A 17,028-nucleotide genomic window follows, 5' to 3' on the forward strand; every position below is an offset into this window, starting at 1 on the left:
TGAATGTGAAGTCGCTCAGTCGTGTCTGACTGACTCTTAGTGACCCCATGGACTGCAGCCTACCCAGGCTCCTCCATCCATGGGATTTTCCAGGCAAGAGTTCTGGAGTGGGGTGCCATTGCCTTCTCTGAAGGTTTCTATACCATCTCTAAATTATACTCGTGGAATAAGTGATTTTATTTCTTTCCATTTTTGATTTTTGGAGGCTGTGTTGAGAAAGAAAGTTTTAGTCTATGGTCATGTTCTAAACAATGTGATCCCCAAAGGATACTCTGTTTTGACCCCAGGTAGTCATTTATCATAGCATTGCTTATAGAAAAAATAACTTTAAGAAACTTATTTCTTTGATATTGTAAAATGGACATTTAAGTAATATAGGTCAAAGAGAAATTTAATGGAATTTAAGGCTGAAAGATAAAAAAACACGAAGTCTTGAGGGATGCTGCAGAACTCAGGGATATTTTTAACATCAGTGACTATATTGGGAAACGGTTATGTCTGCCGTGGGACAGTGCTTCTCAGATCTCAATTACAATGAGTGTAATTAACCTAGAACCCCAGCTGCCCTTGTCTGAAATCCAGGGAATGACAGTGCGCTTCTCATAGACAACTCCCAGCCAAAGACGGGCCTCCTGGTGTTGGGACATGCAACCCTTCCCACTAATGACTTTGACTCAAAAACTCCTCTGTGTCCTCACCTCCCTTTCTGAGGAAGGCACTGATGTCCAAGATGATCAGACCCAATCTGCCTTCCTTCCCTGTCTCTGCCTCATGCAGAGTCATTCCTGATCCCAATCTGACTGTTCTCTCCCCCATTCTCTCTCATATGCAGTCCCCGCAGTCAATTTATTGTATTTTAAATGCCAGCTGTAAGAGTTGCTTCTTGAAATATCCAGATTAACCCAATAGCAAAGACAAAAATTAGCAAACTAAATCCTAATAGAAAAAAAAAAAAAAGCACAATGAATGTAGAAAGAGGGAAAGTCAATATTAGGAATTAATACAAAAAAAGTAGAATAGGGTTAGCAAAGACAGAAGTTGGTTTTTTGAAAAAAAGAGCATTCAGGCAAAATCAATTAAGAGATATAATTTTAAAACTCTAGTAATAAAAAAGGGACAAAATTTTTAGATAGCTCAGAGGTTTACAAAGATAGGGAACCACTCTGCAGAGAGAATTCTAATAAAAATAAAATCTTACATGAAATGAATTATTGACTAGAAAATATAACTTACCCAGTATGACTCTTGTAAAAATAGAAAGCTGAAATCCACTTATAACATTAAATAAAGTAAATTAAAAATTAATGAATTAAAACTTTTGATAATAAAACTCTAGTATCAGAATACTTTATGGTTAATTCTACCATTCTGAGTAGATGATTCTAGTTTTATAGAGCATCTTCTAAAAAAGAGAAAAAAAGAGGGAAAACTTCCCAATTCTTTTTATTGTATTAGTTTAATCCTTATACTGCATCTAGACAAGGGTAATATAAGCAAGGAAGATTACAATCAATTTCACACATAAATGGCAACAATATTAACCAAATATGAGTAGTCTTAATATTTTGATGAATAAAAAATTAGTCACAGGAATACAAGGTATATGATAACATTAGATCTTTTATTATGTAAGTCAGCACAAAACAGAGTACAAGAAAAAGTCAATTATGTAGTTATCTCTAAAGTTGCCTAAAAAAACAGTTGCTACAACTCAATTCATGATTATAGGAAACACTAGGACTCAAAGTGAATTTTTTAAACGTGATAGAGTAACAAAATTGTGGAGCAAATATTTTATTTAATGATGAAGTATTAGAAGCTTGACAAACCTAGACAGCATATTAAAAAGCAGAGATACCACTTTGCCGACAAAGGTCTATATAGTCAAAGCTGTGGTTTTTCTAGTAGTCATATATGGATGTGAGAGTTGGACCATGAAGAAGGCTGAGCACCAAAGAATTGATGTTTTCAAATTGTGGTGTTGGAAAAGACTCTTGAGAGTCCCTGAACTTCAAGGAGATCAAACCAGTAAAGGAAATCAACCCTGAACATTCAGAAGGACTGATGCTGAAGCTCCAATACTTTGGCCACCTGATGTGAAGAACTGACTGGTTGGAAAAGATCCTGATGCTGGGAAAGATTGAGGACAGGAGGAGAGGGGGGCGACAGAGGATGAGATGGTTATACAGTATCACTGACTCAATGGACATGAATTTGAGCAAATCCCTGGAGATAGTGAAGGACAAGGAAGCCTGGTATGTCCATGGGGTCACAAAGAGTTGGACATGACTTAACGAGTGAACAACAAAACCAGAAGCATGGTACCACTTTTTATTTAATATTCTATTTCAGATGCCAGGCAGTTCAACAAAAGAAGGAAAGTAATAAAGTTATAAGAATTGGAAAGATACAAAATTGTAATGATCACAGAGGGATAATTATTTAGAGAACACAAACTAATCTATAAAATATAATTCATGAGAGTTTAAGGATACTGTTGAATATAAGACCAATTAAGTATACATATATATGTATATATACCAGAAAAAATCATATTTATAAATATAATATATATGTATTATAAATAGAGTAGAACCTGGGTAAGGATTGGAAGACTAAAGAAACAGCAGAGTAAGAGCCCAGACTCAGAGTCACCTGCGTAAGGACAGTTGATCTATCAACAGCTGTCACTGGAAGCCAGTGGTTAAGTAGAGGAGGCTGTAAAAAGTACTGACTTTAGATTAAAGATGAATGGAAGGAATTAACTTGCTTATTATAATATTAAGATTAGACTTTTTAATGAACAATCTTATTTTAATACTTAAAAAGTTTGTGTGATTCTGGTTTGATCAATGAAACAAACTCATTTTTTATTCTTCATTAAGTTTCTTGAAAGAATTCATCAATATATCTCTTTTGTCAAATTCCCCCCAAAGCAGATATTAAAAAAGCAATATTAAAACATAAAATTGTTACACTAAGTCATTCTTGACACAAAGTGGTGATTTAGGGGTTTCTCATTAATACTTTTGCCACTATTTCATTTTTATCATCATACTCTAGATCTAATTCATTCTACCATCTCCTTTTCTACTATTTCCCCCATATAAATCATATACTATGTACTTTTTCCTTCTTTACAGCTCAGTGTTAATAAAGTTAAGTTTCTATTTTATTTGAACCATCAGAGTATAATACAATAGTCAGTATAACTTTTAAGTAAAATGGTGGTTAATCCTTTAGAAAAAAATAAATACATTGATTAACATGAAACATAATCTCAGTTGAGTGGAAAACCTTACTTTAGGTGATTTCCACAGATTTCATGTTCTTTAGACACTGAGAACTGTCAAAATCTCTGAGAAGAGCATCCCTGGGGCCAAGACAGTTTGTCTACTTCTAAAATTACTTTTAGGAGAGATTTTGGAAATAAAGAGGGTCTACCCTTTATGATTTGCTTAATTTCCTAGTGCAGATGTTATTAAGTATTTTATATTTACACAGTTTTTCATCATTGTTGTTGTTGTTTTTCACTCGCTAAGTTGTGTCCAACTCTTTGCAACCCCGTGGACTGCAGCATGCCAGGCTTCCCTGTCCTTTACTATTCCTAGAGTTTGCTCGGAGAAGGCAATGGCACCCCCCTCCAGTGCTCTTGCCTGGAGAATCCCATGGATGGAGGAGCCTGGTGGGCTGCAGTCCATGGGGTCGCTTAGAGTCAGACATGACTGAGCGACTTCCTTTCACTTTTCACTTTCATGCATTGGAGAAGGAAATGGCAACCCACTCCAGTGTTCTTGCCTGGAGAATCCCAGGGACGGGAGAGCCTGGTGGGCTGCCGTCTATGGGGTCGCACAGAGTCGGACACAACTGAAGCGACTTAGCAGCTGAGTTTGCTCAAGTTCATGTTTACTTATTATAAGGATACTCTAAAAGGTGTGAAATCATAAGGAACCATCTCATGACCTGCAAAATGTATAGGTCAACGAGAAAGTGATGTCTAGAATGACCACAAGCTGTTATTCAGTTCAGTTGCTCAGTCATGTCCGACTCTTTGCGACCCCATGGACTGCAGCACACCAGGCCTCCCTGTTTATCACCAACTCCCGGAATTTACTCAAACTCATGTCCAGTGAGTCAGTGATGCCGTCCAACCACCTCATCCTCTTTTGCCCCCTTCTCCTTTTTCCTTCAATCTTTTGCAGCATCAGGGTGTTTTCCAATGACTTGGCTGTTTGTACCAGGTAGCCAAAATAGCAGAGCTTCAGCTTCAGCGTCAGTCCTTTCAGTGAATATTCAGGGTTGATTTCCTTTAGGTTTGACTGGTTTGATCTCCTTACTGCAGTGCAGCACAGTGGATTCAGAATGTGGTTGTATCCATATACAAGTAGGTATCTGTTAGCCTCGTGTGGATGGGATGAACTCATATTGAAAGCAGAGAGGAACCTTAGGTGAACCATGGCTTGGACTCTTTGTCCACCTTGACGTTACTTCTACTGTCAGAACCCCAGTTTCCCTCCTCGGGTGTAGCACACACAAACTTACAGGATGGTGGTAAGGATAAGAAATAACCTTAGAGCTATTTACCGGGAACATATTAGGTCCTCAGTAAAAGGGTAATCATCTTTTACTGCTATGGAGTGACAAGCTTCCTGCCTTTGATCTCTTCTTTTCAAAAGCACAGTGCTTGTAATGAGGTTTTATAGCTAACTTGTCTGAAATGAAAATTCTGAATATTTGCACATCTATTGCTGGAACATGCACATTGTCTGTACGCGACACTCACTGGCCTGAAGAACGTCATATAGTGCATTCTGTTGGGGGATTTCTCAGTCAACATGGTCCATTTACAAAATGATTGTTGTCCTGATAAAATGTGCTAAAAAATAATACACTATTTCACCTGTTATTATTTGAATTGGCTGTTGGTATGCTTTGTTCTTTAGAAAACATATTTATGACAAGAAATATTTATGTTGAGTTTGAAAGTTTAATAAGTATTTTCCCTAAATCATTCCTGTCTCATAATACTAAGTTGTAGGAAATACTTTCCGTATTTTATAAACGAAAAATAGTGTCTTGGGATAAAAAGAATTGGGAGTCAAGTTTAGGTCATTCTACTGAAAAATCCTGTCTTTACCTGACTCCTATCACACACACAATACAAAGGAACTATGACAACTGTGATAAGAGTTAAGAGTAAATGTGCTGAGAAATACTATTGGCAGTTGAACTGGTGAGTGAGTAACTGGCTCTGCTAGGATGCTCTCTTATTTCGCTTTGTGCCCAGTTTCTGTGATTGAAATACAAAGGAGCTTCTTGCTAGAGACACAGTATGCATGTTTTCCTTCCTTCAGCAGGTCCTTGTGAAGCGCTGACCTAGCGTGTGTCAGGGGCCAGATGATGAGCAAAATGGCCCAACTCTGGTTTCATAAAACTTATGTTCTAGTTATTTTGTTCATTGCAACCTATTACTGATGTCCTTTCGGCAGCATTAAGCAAGGAGAAGGGGTGAAGATTGGGTTTATAGATGAATATGATTAGAAATGACCAAATTGTTGGGCTGTGTACACATATGTCACTCATATCTCAATAAAGCTGGAAGGAAGAAAGGAAGGAAGGAAATACATAAACACTGATATACATATATATGAATAAAATAAATGACTCAATTTGGTTCTTGGGAATAATCACAATATTACATTTTTTTCATAAGAAACTCAAATGATCCTTTAAATCACACTTATTTCTAAGTGTAAGTATCTGCTTGTTTAACTTGCTTTCATACCTACTCTCCTAAGCTCTTAATATGTCATGATTGGACTCTTGGCTCTTAGAATATTCAAATCCATCTCCTACTTCCTTTTATTGAGATACTTTTAGCTTGATTCTCCTTCCCTGGCTGTTCAGATGGTACAGAATCTGCCTACAATGCAGGGGATCCAGGTTCAGTCCCTGGGCTGGGAAGATCCCCTGGAGATGGGAATGGTTACCTACTCCAGTATTCTTGCCTGGAGAATTCCATGGACAGAGGAGCCCAGTGGGCTATAGTCCATGGGGTTGCAAAGAGTTGGACATAACTAAGAGACTAACACTTTCACTATTAGTTAAAATTCATAGTGTTATACACTTAGAATTAAAATGTTTTAGAATTTTTCTGTTGATCATTGGAAGTGAATCAATAGAATTCCATTTCAAATTGATCAGTTTTTAGAACTGCTTACAAAATACTCTGAAAGCTTAAAGTAATACCTGATATTTCCTTCATCCTTTTAACTCAGATTTAATTGAATGACTTTTAAGGTAGTAGATTTTGTATGATTCTTAGAAAAGAATAATCTGACAAGAAAGAATCTTTAAAGATGAAATAAAAAATAAAATTGCTAATAAAATTTATGATCCAGTTTTCACAAACCCATACTTTTTTGATGTTTATTATATGCCTAAATTTATCAGATAATTGGTATGTCAATAAAAACCTTCAAATAGTAAATAATAACACAACATTATTTAAGTTTTGTTGTTATTGCCATTAATATAATTCCTTTCTTCAACTTTTTAAATTTAGATTTTTTTCATTCAAGCCATCTATTATTTATTTAACATTCTATTTCTACTTGTTATCTGTTATTAGGTATAAATTCAAATTCAGCAATGTCTTTTAAATGCCTAAAGTTTTACAAAGACTTGACATAGCATCCTGTTTGTCCTTGACCAAGAATACATTTATTCTCATAAAATTAATTTTTCATCACTAAGTTGATGACTTTTTATTACGACTTTATTATTTTCATTCTGATAAGTGATGTGATGCTAGTCAAAAAGTTTAAGCATTAATCTTAATAATTAAAATCATGTCATGTTCTAAATTGGATTGTGAAATACCGTTTTCACCTCATATCCCAAACAGGCACCCCAAATGTCAAATCACGTCATCTAAAATTTGATCCCTTAGTTTATTATGTTTAATTGATAGAGAAGGTCTAGTGCCAAGAATGTAATTTTAGTTCTCTGTTTTTTTCAGAAACCAGAGCCTCACTTAGATTTGGGAACAGAACATTTTCTACAATAATGGCACAATTATGTGTGTATGAAAAAGCAGTTTTTAGACTTTTTAATCAAAATTAATTTCCAAATATATTATTGAAGTCTAACATTTTCTTAATGTTGATTTCTCTTTGAAAATTTAAAGTCATGGAAACTACTTTATAATAATGCAATACTATTCAACACTTTGCTATTAAGCCATTTAAAACTAACAATGTAAAAACAAGTAATTTTCAACCTCGATCCCATAACAAATTGTTTTAAAATACCTCTGATTTTAATCATGTTGCCAACCTCCATTCCCTGAAAATCAAATAAGCCATTCATTCAGGCAAGTTTGACTATATTGTGCAGTATTTTAATCATGGCATTTATGATATTTTATTACATTCACTTGTCTATATTTGCAATTACTAACATAGTGCCTGGAAGTTGAAAGGTATAGTAAATAAGTGAATGAGTGAATGAATATATGAACTATATCCATCCAACCAAAATTGCCCAAGGAATGATTTTGTTCCTTCTCAACTGATAAATTCTCATCAGCTGAGTGGAGATTGATGGCAAAATATCATCAATGTCTCACTTAATATACTTAATTGACAAATATGGTCTGTTTGGTTCTAGAAATAGTCCCATGAACCAAGAGAAAAGGTAAATTTATCTAGCACATGATCTGATCTTAGGCTTTTGTGTTGTTTTCAACTTTCAGACAAATAGAGTTCTCTTTTTAAAAATTGTGTAGAGATTTCCCTGGTGGTTCAGTGGTTAAAACACCACACTTTCACTGCAGGGGGCACAGGTTCAATCCCTGGTCGAGGAACTAACTTCCTGCATGCCTTGGATGTGGCCAAAAAATAGAAAACTTAATGTGTAAATGGACATATTTACTTTGGCAATTGCAAATGCTACATGTTGCTTTTCTGTGTTTTCTGTGTTTAGCTAGAGAGATTGCAGGCTGAAAATACATCTGAGTGGGACAAAAGGGAGCTACTTGAAAAGGAAAAACAAGGACTGGAGAGAGAAAATAGAAGGTTAAAGGTCCAGGTGAAAGAAATGGAAGAACTCCTGCACAGGAGAAATAGATTAAGTGAAAACTCGGAAGGTCCTGATTTCAAGACATCAGGAGTTGAACTACAGGAAAAAAACAAGGTATGGGAGCTCTTTGGAAGCAAATGTCCTCACTTCCTTTGTATTTCTGCCCTGAGGACTGGTGGGTACCGCCTTAACTTTCACAACTTCAAGCCTGAATACATTTTTTTGTACTACCTCATATCTGATAGTTTGATCTTTTCCCATGGTAGTATAAAATGTATCTAAAATGTTATTCATGCATAGGAAAAGAGAGCCTGACAAATTTTGTGTGAACACGTTAGAGTATGACAAATCTGAGAGTTTCAAGCTTTTCCAAAAGGAAGAAAAGCATGAAGTCCGGAAAGGACCTCTGTGTGTTTGGTTTCCTGTCATAGTTTTGTCTCAGTTATCCAAGCAGTTGATCTTATTTTTCAGTGAGTATTTTCCCCCATCAGTTTGGGCAACTATACAATTAGGATTTTTTGGTGTAAGGTAAATATCCACATAAACATTTAAACGTATCTGGTTTACTCCTCTTTGATTTCTTTTTAGTCTCAGAAAAATTATTTTTAAGTCAATTAAACACATCATGTTACAAATAACCTTTATAGGCTATGACATAAATGTTAAAACCTGAATTATAGTCAAATTTTGACTTTGGGAAAGTTAGCTTGCTTTGGAATTTTGTCCTAAAGCCAATAGACATATTTACTGCTATGCATGTAATTTTTTTGATACATGGCTTTTAGATTTTTAAAACACTCTCAGTGGCAGATGTAATGTATATGTGTTAGTGTCAATATGTTGCAAAACACACACAGCTTGTTCCTGTTTCTCCCATGAAAGTAGCTATGGTACCTTAATGCATTGTTCTATCTTTTTCACTCAGTTCCTTTACCAATGAGTTAAAAATGAGTTTGAAAAGTTCATATTTTTTGAGTCATATAAGTAGTTCATATTCATATCAGCTGTAAAAGCTAAATGGGCAGAAAAATTGAATTCCATATTACTTTTCTTTATTCTTTGTGATTTTAGGGATTTATTGCAAATATAAGATTAAATTGGGTTAGTGTCTCATGACTTGGTGATGCAGATATCTAAAGTTAAATGTTATAGTCAGTGATCATAATTTTCTATTGTACAGATTCATAAACCATCAGTAATGGTATATGCTTCTGACATATACACAATGGATAAATCTGTAGAGAATGTTTTGCAGCTTGCCACTCACAAAAGCACAGAATTATTTCAATTACAGGGCAAGTTTTGATCATCAAAATATCTGTTTCCCTTTGATTCACTGAACACAGCGAGCACTTATTTGTATTATACCCTGCGCCAGTCACTGCTCTGGATGCTGGTGATGTGAAAATGACTGAATCATTATCCTTGCCCAGCGCGGGCTTAGTGTGTGTCTGGGAAGATATTACACATCCATTGTTATCAATAATACATTGCGATGATGGCTAAGAGCAAAGTGGAACGGGAACATGAAAGAAGAAGTACTTCATTCTATCCCACTTTGATGCCTTTCTGGTTATATCCAGCTGTTATAGCATAAACTGTGTCAGTTAGGAAGTATGAGGGCTGATTGGGGCCTGTTTGGAGCTGGTGTGTGCATGCATGCTCAGTCGCTTGTCTTGTCCAACTTTTTGCGACCCTGTGGACTGTATCCAGGTTCCTCTGTCCATGGGATTCTCCAGGCAAGAATACTGGAGTGGGTTGCCATGCTTTCATGCAGGGATCTTCCTGACCTAGAGATCAAACCCATGTCTCCTGTACCTCCTGCTTTGCAGGCGGATTTTACCACTGAACCACTGGGGAAGCCCTTGGAGCTGGTATATATGCCAATGTGCCTTACCATGTTAGCAGACCACTCTGAGTTTAGATCTGGGCTCTTAGGACCAATGTAGTTCTTTGGTTTAGAAGTAGACAGAGCTTGGAAACCAGGAAGATTTTGGAAGATCTGAACAACTCGTTGGGTGTGCTTATCAATCGCAAGGCTATTCCTTCAGTGTATATCATTTGGATGGCTGGGAGGAGGTGTTAGTGAATTTTTTTTTAACCTTCTTCATTAAGAATTCAGACTCACTAATTAAACTAAAGGTGTCCTAGGTGGCACCAGTGGTAAAGAACCCATCTGCCAACACTGGAAACATAAGAGACTTAGGTTCAATCCCTGGGTGGGGAAGTTCCCCTGGAGGAGGACACGGGCAACCTACTCGAGTCTTCTTGCCTGGGAAATCCTATGGACAGTGGAACCAGGCAGGCAATGGTCCATAGGGTTGCAAAGAGTCAGACAGGAGTGAGCGACTTAGCACGCATGCACTTACACCAAAACAATTACCTGTCGTGGAGCAGCTGCAGGTCATAATCCCTGGGGCCACAGAAATCTTTACAGATCAAAATATCAAGGTTCGGATGTCTCTCAATATCAAATGAATCAAAGCTTCATACAGAACAAGCCAAAGTCCAGGAAATCGTGTAGATGTTATTATAACACAAATCCAAACTGTGGTTTTAACATTATTTCAATAAAACTAATCTGTATGTGTAAAATTATGTGCATCAGTACCATATAGGAATAACATGTTTGTATATATATGTATATATACATTTATATATAAGTGCCCTATAGAATTAGCATATATCTAAATGCATAAAAATACTGTGTATGAATAAGATGAGGAAATGGATGCTGGCATATAAAATGTTAAACTCATAAATCTCGTACAAACATAAAATGAACACATGTGAAAGGTTTTATTTCATCCATCCACTCCTGAATCAACCAGTAAGATGATATAGCCAGTTGAATGAAGGATCTAAGAAATAGACAAATGGGCAACCAGAATGCATAAATGAATTTGGTTATCAGATGCAAAACGGATTTTTTTTTTCCCACAAGGGATAAAGACATAGATTGCACTTCCACTAGGCAAAATTAGTCTGCATCTCTATGGATGAGAATTACATGCATTGCTGTGGGTTATCTAGAAAGTACACGGTTGTGTGTACAACAGCCTGCAGACACTGAAAGCCACAGATCCCTTTAGAATGATAAAACCCTAGCTGGAGAATGGTGTTAGAAAGGACCATCTTTCCCAAGGCTCGGTGAAAAGAAAAAAAGCCAAATAAACAGCTGTAAGGTTCACTAATTCGAATCCCTTTCTGAGCTCTTACCTGTCCTGCTTCTCCCTCTGTTCGCTTCTTTGAACTTCAGGACAGAGAATATTTGGCAAAACTAATACAATTTTGTAAAGTTTAAAAATAAAATAAAATTAAAAAAATTAAAAAAAGAAAGGAAAGGAAAGGAAAAGTGGGGTTTGTGACCACCGTAACGTGATAAAACATAACAAAACAACCGAAGAGGAAACAAGAACGTGTTACCTGATATTTATCAAAATATGTCATGATTTTGCTGTAACGGAGAAAAGTAGAATTGCAATTCCCAACAATGTTAGAAAATAGACTACCCTGTAGGGCTCATGTGGTTTCTTCAGTTAATGGCAGAGATTTCTGTGCTTGTGAAGCCTTAATTCTCTTGATGTGCAGTATATGTATTTTCCATTGCAAACCATACTTTTTCAAGTGAGACATCATTGGAAAAAGTGGCCAGTATTCTACTGAGCAGGGCCCCATGGCTCGTTGACATGCCTCTCATGAAGCGCTTTGGAAGCCTGTTTTCTTAAATCATTCTGGCAACTGATTCCCTTCATTCAGGTCACATACAGGGTCATTCTCAGAAAGTTAATGTGACAGAGTGGTAATTGATGTGTCTCAGGAAAATGATGAATTAATCCCAAAGTGGAAAGGCCATCAAAGTCAATTCCTAATGAATTTACTTTACTGAAAGTGTCTGTTCTTTGAACAGAATTGGCACTATGTATATTTTGTTTAGCAACTTTGTCTTCAGAAAGGTATTATTTCCATTTAGTGGTGTAGCAGGCAGCTCTCTTAACTTTAACTTTCCTCCATTCATTATCATTCTTCCAAAGCCTTCTTTTACTCATAAATTTCTTGAATCATTTAAGAATAAACAATAATTATACCTATTCTTTTGCTGTTAGAGTAATAAATATAGAACACTATAATTTGATGTTATTAGATTTATTATATTATCTTCTTATGTTTTTCTTTAGCTGTTCTTACTCTGCTTTGCTCTGAGATACACTAGAAATTTCAACTTTTAAAATTGTTATTAGTATATACTTATATAACTGTATCGCTTCTCAACCTTTTGGCTAAGATCAAGTGTAAATACTTATATAACTATAGAGACGTTTAGACATATGGAAAAATATTAAAAAATACGTTAAATATGCTATATCTTATTAATAAAAATGAAAATAATTTATTTTGAAGAATAGCATGTATACCACACTATTAAACCCTAGGGTACAGAAGACATTCTTCAAAATAAATTATTTTCTCATGAAACTGAAAAACACATCCACGGTTTTGTGTACATATTAACAAAGGTGAATGGAATTATGTAGATTGAGCAAAACAATGTCCTTTTGCCTAAGAAATTCTGAAGTTAGCAGAAATAAAGATACTTAAGTACCACTTACAAATATCATAAGGATGATATCTACTGAAAGTGCCCCACTGAATTGAAATAAATCAATATACTGCAAAATAGGGTGGCATTTACTTTAATATAATATGGTTGCTTTCACCTCCACTCAAATACACACACACATGCAGGCACACACACATATGTGCACACACCCACAGTGAATTGATTTCTACAAAACTAATTCTAAACTAGAAGTATTAGTTTTCTTCCCCTTTTGTGATTCTCTACTGGAGCAAAAGTGCACACATAAGATTTTATATGCATGAAGCAGCATTTCTGGGAATAAATTATTTGCATGTGGAGTTCTACTTTCTCTTACTAAAACACCAAATACTGTCATGTCTTGTGAAATTAAAATCATGAATATTAAGTCTCAGTCCATGTGTTTGGCACATCCTCACAAATGTGTAGCAGATCATTAAATGAATGTGTGTGTTTATGCTTTGATTATCATTATTTAAATTTTACTATATATTTTCATTTATCTTCAATTCTCATCCTCTTTTATTCTATTACAAGGCAAATGTGAGAGCCAACAAAGTCTGTAGGGTTAATGGGATCTTTTATCAGCCTCTAAAACCTCCTTTTTATGTATCAGATAAATAACATTTATCCCATAACCAATTAAAATGAAGATGCAAATTTTGACTCTTTAGGTCACTTATATTTTACAGAATTAGAACTTCATGAAATTTTATAGGTTGTGATATTCAGATATGAAATTGTATCTCATTTTGTATTTTATATGATTGGCATACTACTAATAATCTGCTGTATTATTATAAAATGATTGGCAGTTCCCATAGCTGTTATCAGTTGATTTATATATTAGTTTGATTTTAAAAAGTGATAAAAATAATATGTAGCTTCTTATTTAAAATGACAAAATGCTATGGTTATAATATTTCTTAAAATTAAAAACCAAATTAAAAATAAAGCTATAAGACTAGAGGAAAACTCAAATAGCTTTAATAGAGCTGAGACATTCCCAATTTTTTTTCTTTCTCGTAGTGAAATCACAGTACATGAAGCTAACCATTTTTTTGAAGTCTTCATTGTATTTGTTACAATATTGTCTCTGCTTTAACCATTTTTGGTTTATCAGCAACAAGGCATGTGGGATCCTAGCTCCCTACCAGGGATGAACCAGCACCCTCTGTATTGGAAGGCGAAGTCCCAACCACTGGATTGCCAGGGATGCCCTGAAAACTGTTTTAAAGTGAATATCTTAGTGGCATTTGATAAATTCACGATGTTGTACAACCACTTCTGATTCTAAAACATTTTCATCATTCCCAAAGGAAATCCAGTAAGCATTATATAAGAATTTCTCCCAAGATGCTGGAAACCACAGATTTCCTTTCTGTCTCCATGGATTTACCTGTTCTGGCTATTTCATATGAATGGAATCATACAACATGTAACCTTTTGTGTCTGGCTTCTTTAACATAAGGTTTGCGAGGTCCCTGAACTGTGCAGCAAGGATCAGCACTTTCTTCCTTTCTTTGTTGGCTGTAGAGTATTTGATTGTATGGATATACCACAATTTTTTCATCCAGTCATGGGCTGATGGGTACCTGGATTGTTTCCATCTTTTGGTTCTTTTGAACAGAGCTATTAAGAACAGGAATGTACATGTATTTATTTGGGGACTGGTTTTCAATTCTTTTTGGTATAGATAGGGGTAGAATTTCTAGGTCATATGGTAATTATATAACTTTGGAGAGACCAACAGTGTTTTTTTTACATTGACCGAGCCATAACTTTTCCAGTACAACATATGAGAATTCTTATTTCCCTGTATCCTCAGTGATACTTGTTTTTTTTGGTTTTGTTTCTGTCTTTTAAAAATTATACCCATTCTACTGGGTGTGAAGTGGTAAATCTTGTTATGGTTTTGATTTGCATTTCCCTCATGACTAGAAATGTTGAAAATATTTCATGGGCTTCTTGGCTACTTCTGTCTTTTCTTCAGTTCAGTTCAGTTCAGTTGCTCAGTCGCGTCCGACTCTTTGCAACCCCATGAATCGCAGCACGCCAGGCCTTCCTGTCCATCACCAACTCCTGGAGTTCACTCAGACTCACGTCCATCGAGTCAGTGATGCCATCCAGACATCTCATCCTCTGTCGTCCCCTTCTCCTCCTGCCCCCATCCCTCCCAGCATCAGAGTCTTTTCCAATGAGTCAACTCTTCGCATGAGGTGGCCAAAGTACTGGAGTTTCAGCTTTAGCACATTCCTTCCAAAGAAATCGCAGGGCTGATCTCCTTCAGAACAGACTGGTTGGATCTCCTTGCAGTCCAAGGGACTCTCAAGAGTCTTCTCCAACACCACAGTCCAAAAGCATCAATTCTTCAGCACTCAGCCTTCTTCACAGTCCAGCTCTCACATCCATACATGACCACTGGAAAAACCATAGCCTTGACTAGACAGACCTTTGTTGGCAAAGAAATGTCTCTGCTTTTGAATATGCTATCTAGGTTGGTCATAACTTTCCTTCCAAAGAGTAAGCATCTTTTAATTTCATGGCTGCAGTCACCACCTGCAGTGATTTTGGAGCCCCTCAAAATAAAGTCTGACACTGTTTCCACTGTTTCCCCATCTATTTCCCATGAAGTGATGGGACCAGATGCCATGATCTTCGTTTTCTGAATGTTGAGCTTTAAGCCAACTTTTTCACTCTCCTCTTTCACTTTCATCAAGAGGCTTTTGAGTTCCTCTTCACTGTCTATTTAGGCCATTAGCCCATGCCTTTTTGTTGTTGAGTTGTGAGAGCTTTTTGTATATTGTGGATATTAAACCCTTCTCAGATATTTGATTTGCAAGCATTTTATGCCAGTCTTTAGCTTATCTTTTCATTTTCTTGATAGTGTCTTCTGATGTATGCAGTTTTTTTTTTGCATGCAGTTTTTAATTCTGATGAGTGCCAGTATATTTTTTCTTTTGTTGTTCATACTTTTAAGGTGTAATTTCTAAGAATCTATCACTAAATCAAGGTTATGATAATTTACTCCTATGTCATCTTCTAAGACTTTTATAATTTTACATGTTATGTTTAGATCATTGATTTCATCTGAGCTAATTTTTATATATGGTTGTAAGGTAGGGGTCCTATTTATTTGTTTTACATATGTATTTCCAGTTACCTCAGCACAACTTGTCTAACAGACTGTTTTTTCCCTATTGAATAGTCTTGACATTTCTGTTGAAAATCAGTTGTTAATAAATGTATGGGTTTATTTTCTGGATTTTCACTTCTATTCCATTGGTTTACAAGTTTACCATTATATCAGAGAATTCACCTTATAGCAAGTTTCAAAATCAGGAAATGTGATTTCTCCAATTTTGTTCTGCTTTTTCAACATCATTTTGTATATTCAAGGAAAATTGAATTCTTTATGAATTTGAGGATGAGCTTTTCCATTTCTGCAAAAAATGCCATAAGGATTTTGATAGGGACTCCATTGAATCTATAGATGACTTGTGGAAATATTGAGATCTGTTGAATATTTGTGTTTCTCCAAAATCCATACATAAAAACCTAAATTCTGATGTGATGGTGTTGGAAGTGGGGCCTTTGGGAGATGATTAGGTCTGAGGGCAGAGCCCTCATGAAAAGAATTATTGTCCTTATGAAAGAGGCTCCAGAGAGCATGTTGCATTATTATTCAATGAAAGTGGTAACTGTTAAATGTGTGATTCAACTCATATATAACAGGTAAATAGGACCAAATATTAACGAGTGAAAGAATGAAACTCTTATCCTGGGTCTATGCTCAATATTTGAGTGATTTTGGTCGAGGAATAATCTTTGTGGTTTAGTTTTTTTTAACCTTATAAAAAAAGTTTGGAAAAAATACCTGAGATGCTTCCAACACCCAAATTCCTGATCCTGTTATGTTTTTGAAAATTTAGCTACTGGTTTAAATAAAGACATTAATTCAGGTTCATGAGGACAACATAATATTTCTTTGGAATTTCAGTTTATTTTTTACTAAAATAGCTATTGGCTCCTAGTACAATTTAGTGTACTCTTTCCACTTACTGGATTTATTTCTTTTTAATTCACACAATTAAATTTAATATGGTTGTTGACATAATTGAGAGGTTTTTCATTTCATATTTCTCTGCCACTGGCCATCACTTTGTTTCCCTATCATTTTATTATGCTTAATTTAATGGTGTTTAAATATCCACAGCATTTGGCAGCTTTTCTAATTTTCTCTAAATTCTAGGAAAAAAGAGGAGAGGAAGCACCAATACATCAGTAACTAACAAGAATCATTTCTTTGCTTTTAAACTAGTTTTGATTAATTTTCCTTTACATAG

The 17,028-nt window shown here is 35.5% G+C and overlaps 1 protein-coding gene across 4 annotated transcripts in view; it reads left to right on the forward strand.

Annotated features, from left to right (window-relative positions):
• CCDC102B (coiled-coil domain containing 102B) overlaps nucleotides 1-17,028 on the forward strand; it is a 271,385-nt gene that overhangs the window by 92,101 nt on the left and 162,256 nt on the right. For 3 of the 4 annotated variants that reach the window (XM_044934448.2, XM_025273735.3, XM_006074220.4), the window contains exon 6: nucleotides 7,987-8,196. The exons of the other annotated variant lie outside the window; for it this stretch is intronic. In XM_044934448.2, the coding sequence (XP_044790383.2) occupies nucleotides 7,987-8,196 (210 nt within the window). The remainder of the gene's footprint in view (nucleotides 1-7,986; nucleotides 8,197-17,028) is intronic. 4 annotated transcript variants of the gene reach the window in all.

This window comes from Bubalus bubalis, chromosome 22 (genome assembly GCF_019923935.1).
Source record: "Bubalus bubalis isolate 160015118507 breed Murrah chromosome 22, NDDB_SH_1, whole genome shotgun sequence".
Classification (NCBI taxonomy): domain Eukaryota; kingdom Metazoa; phylum Chordata; class Mammalia; order Artiodactyla; family Bovidae; genus Bubalus; species Bubalus bubalis.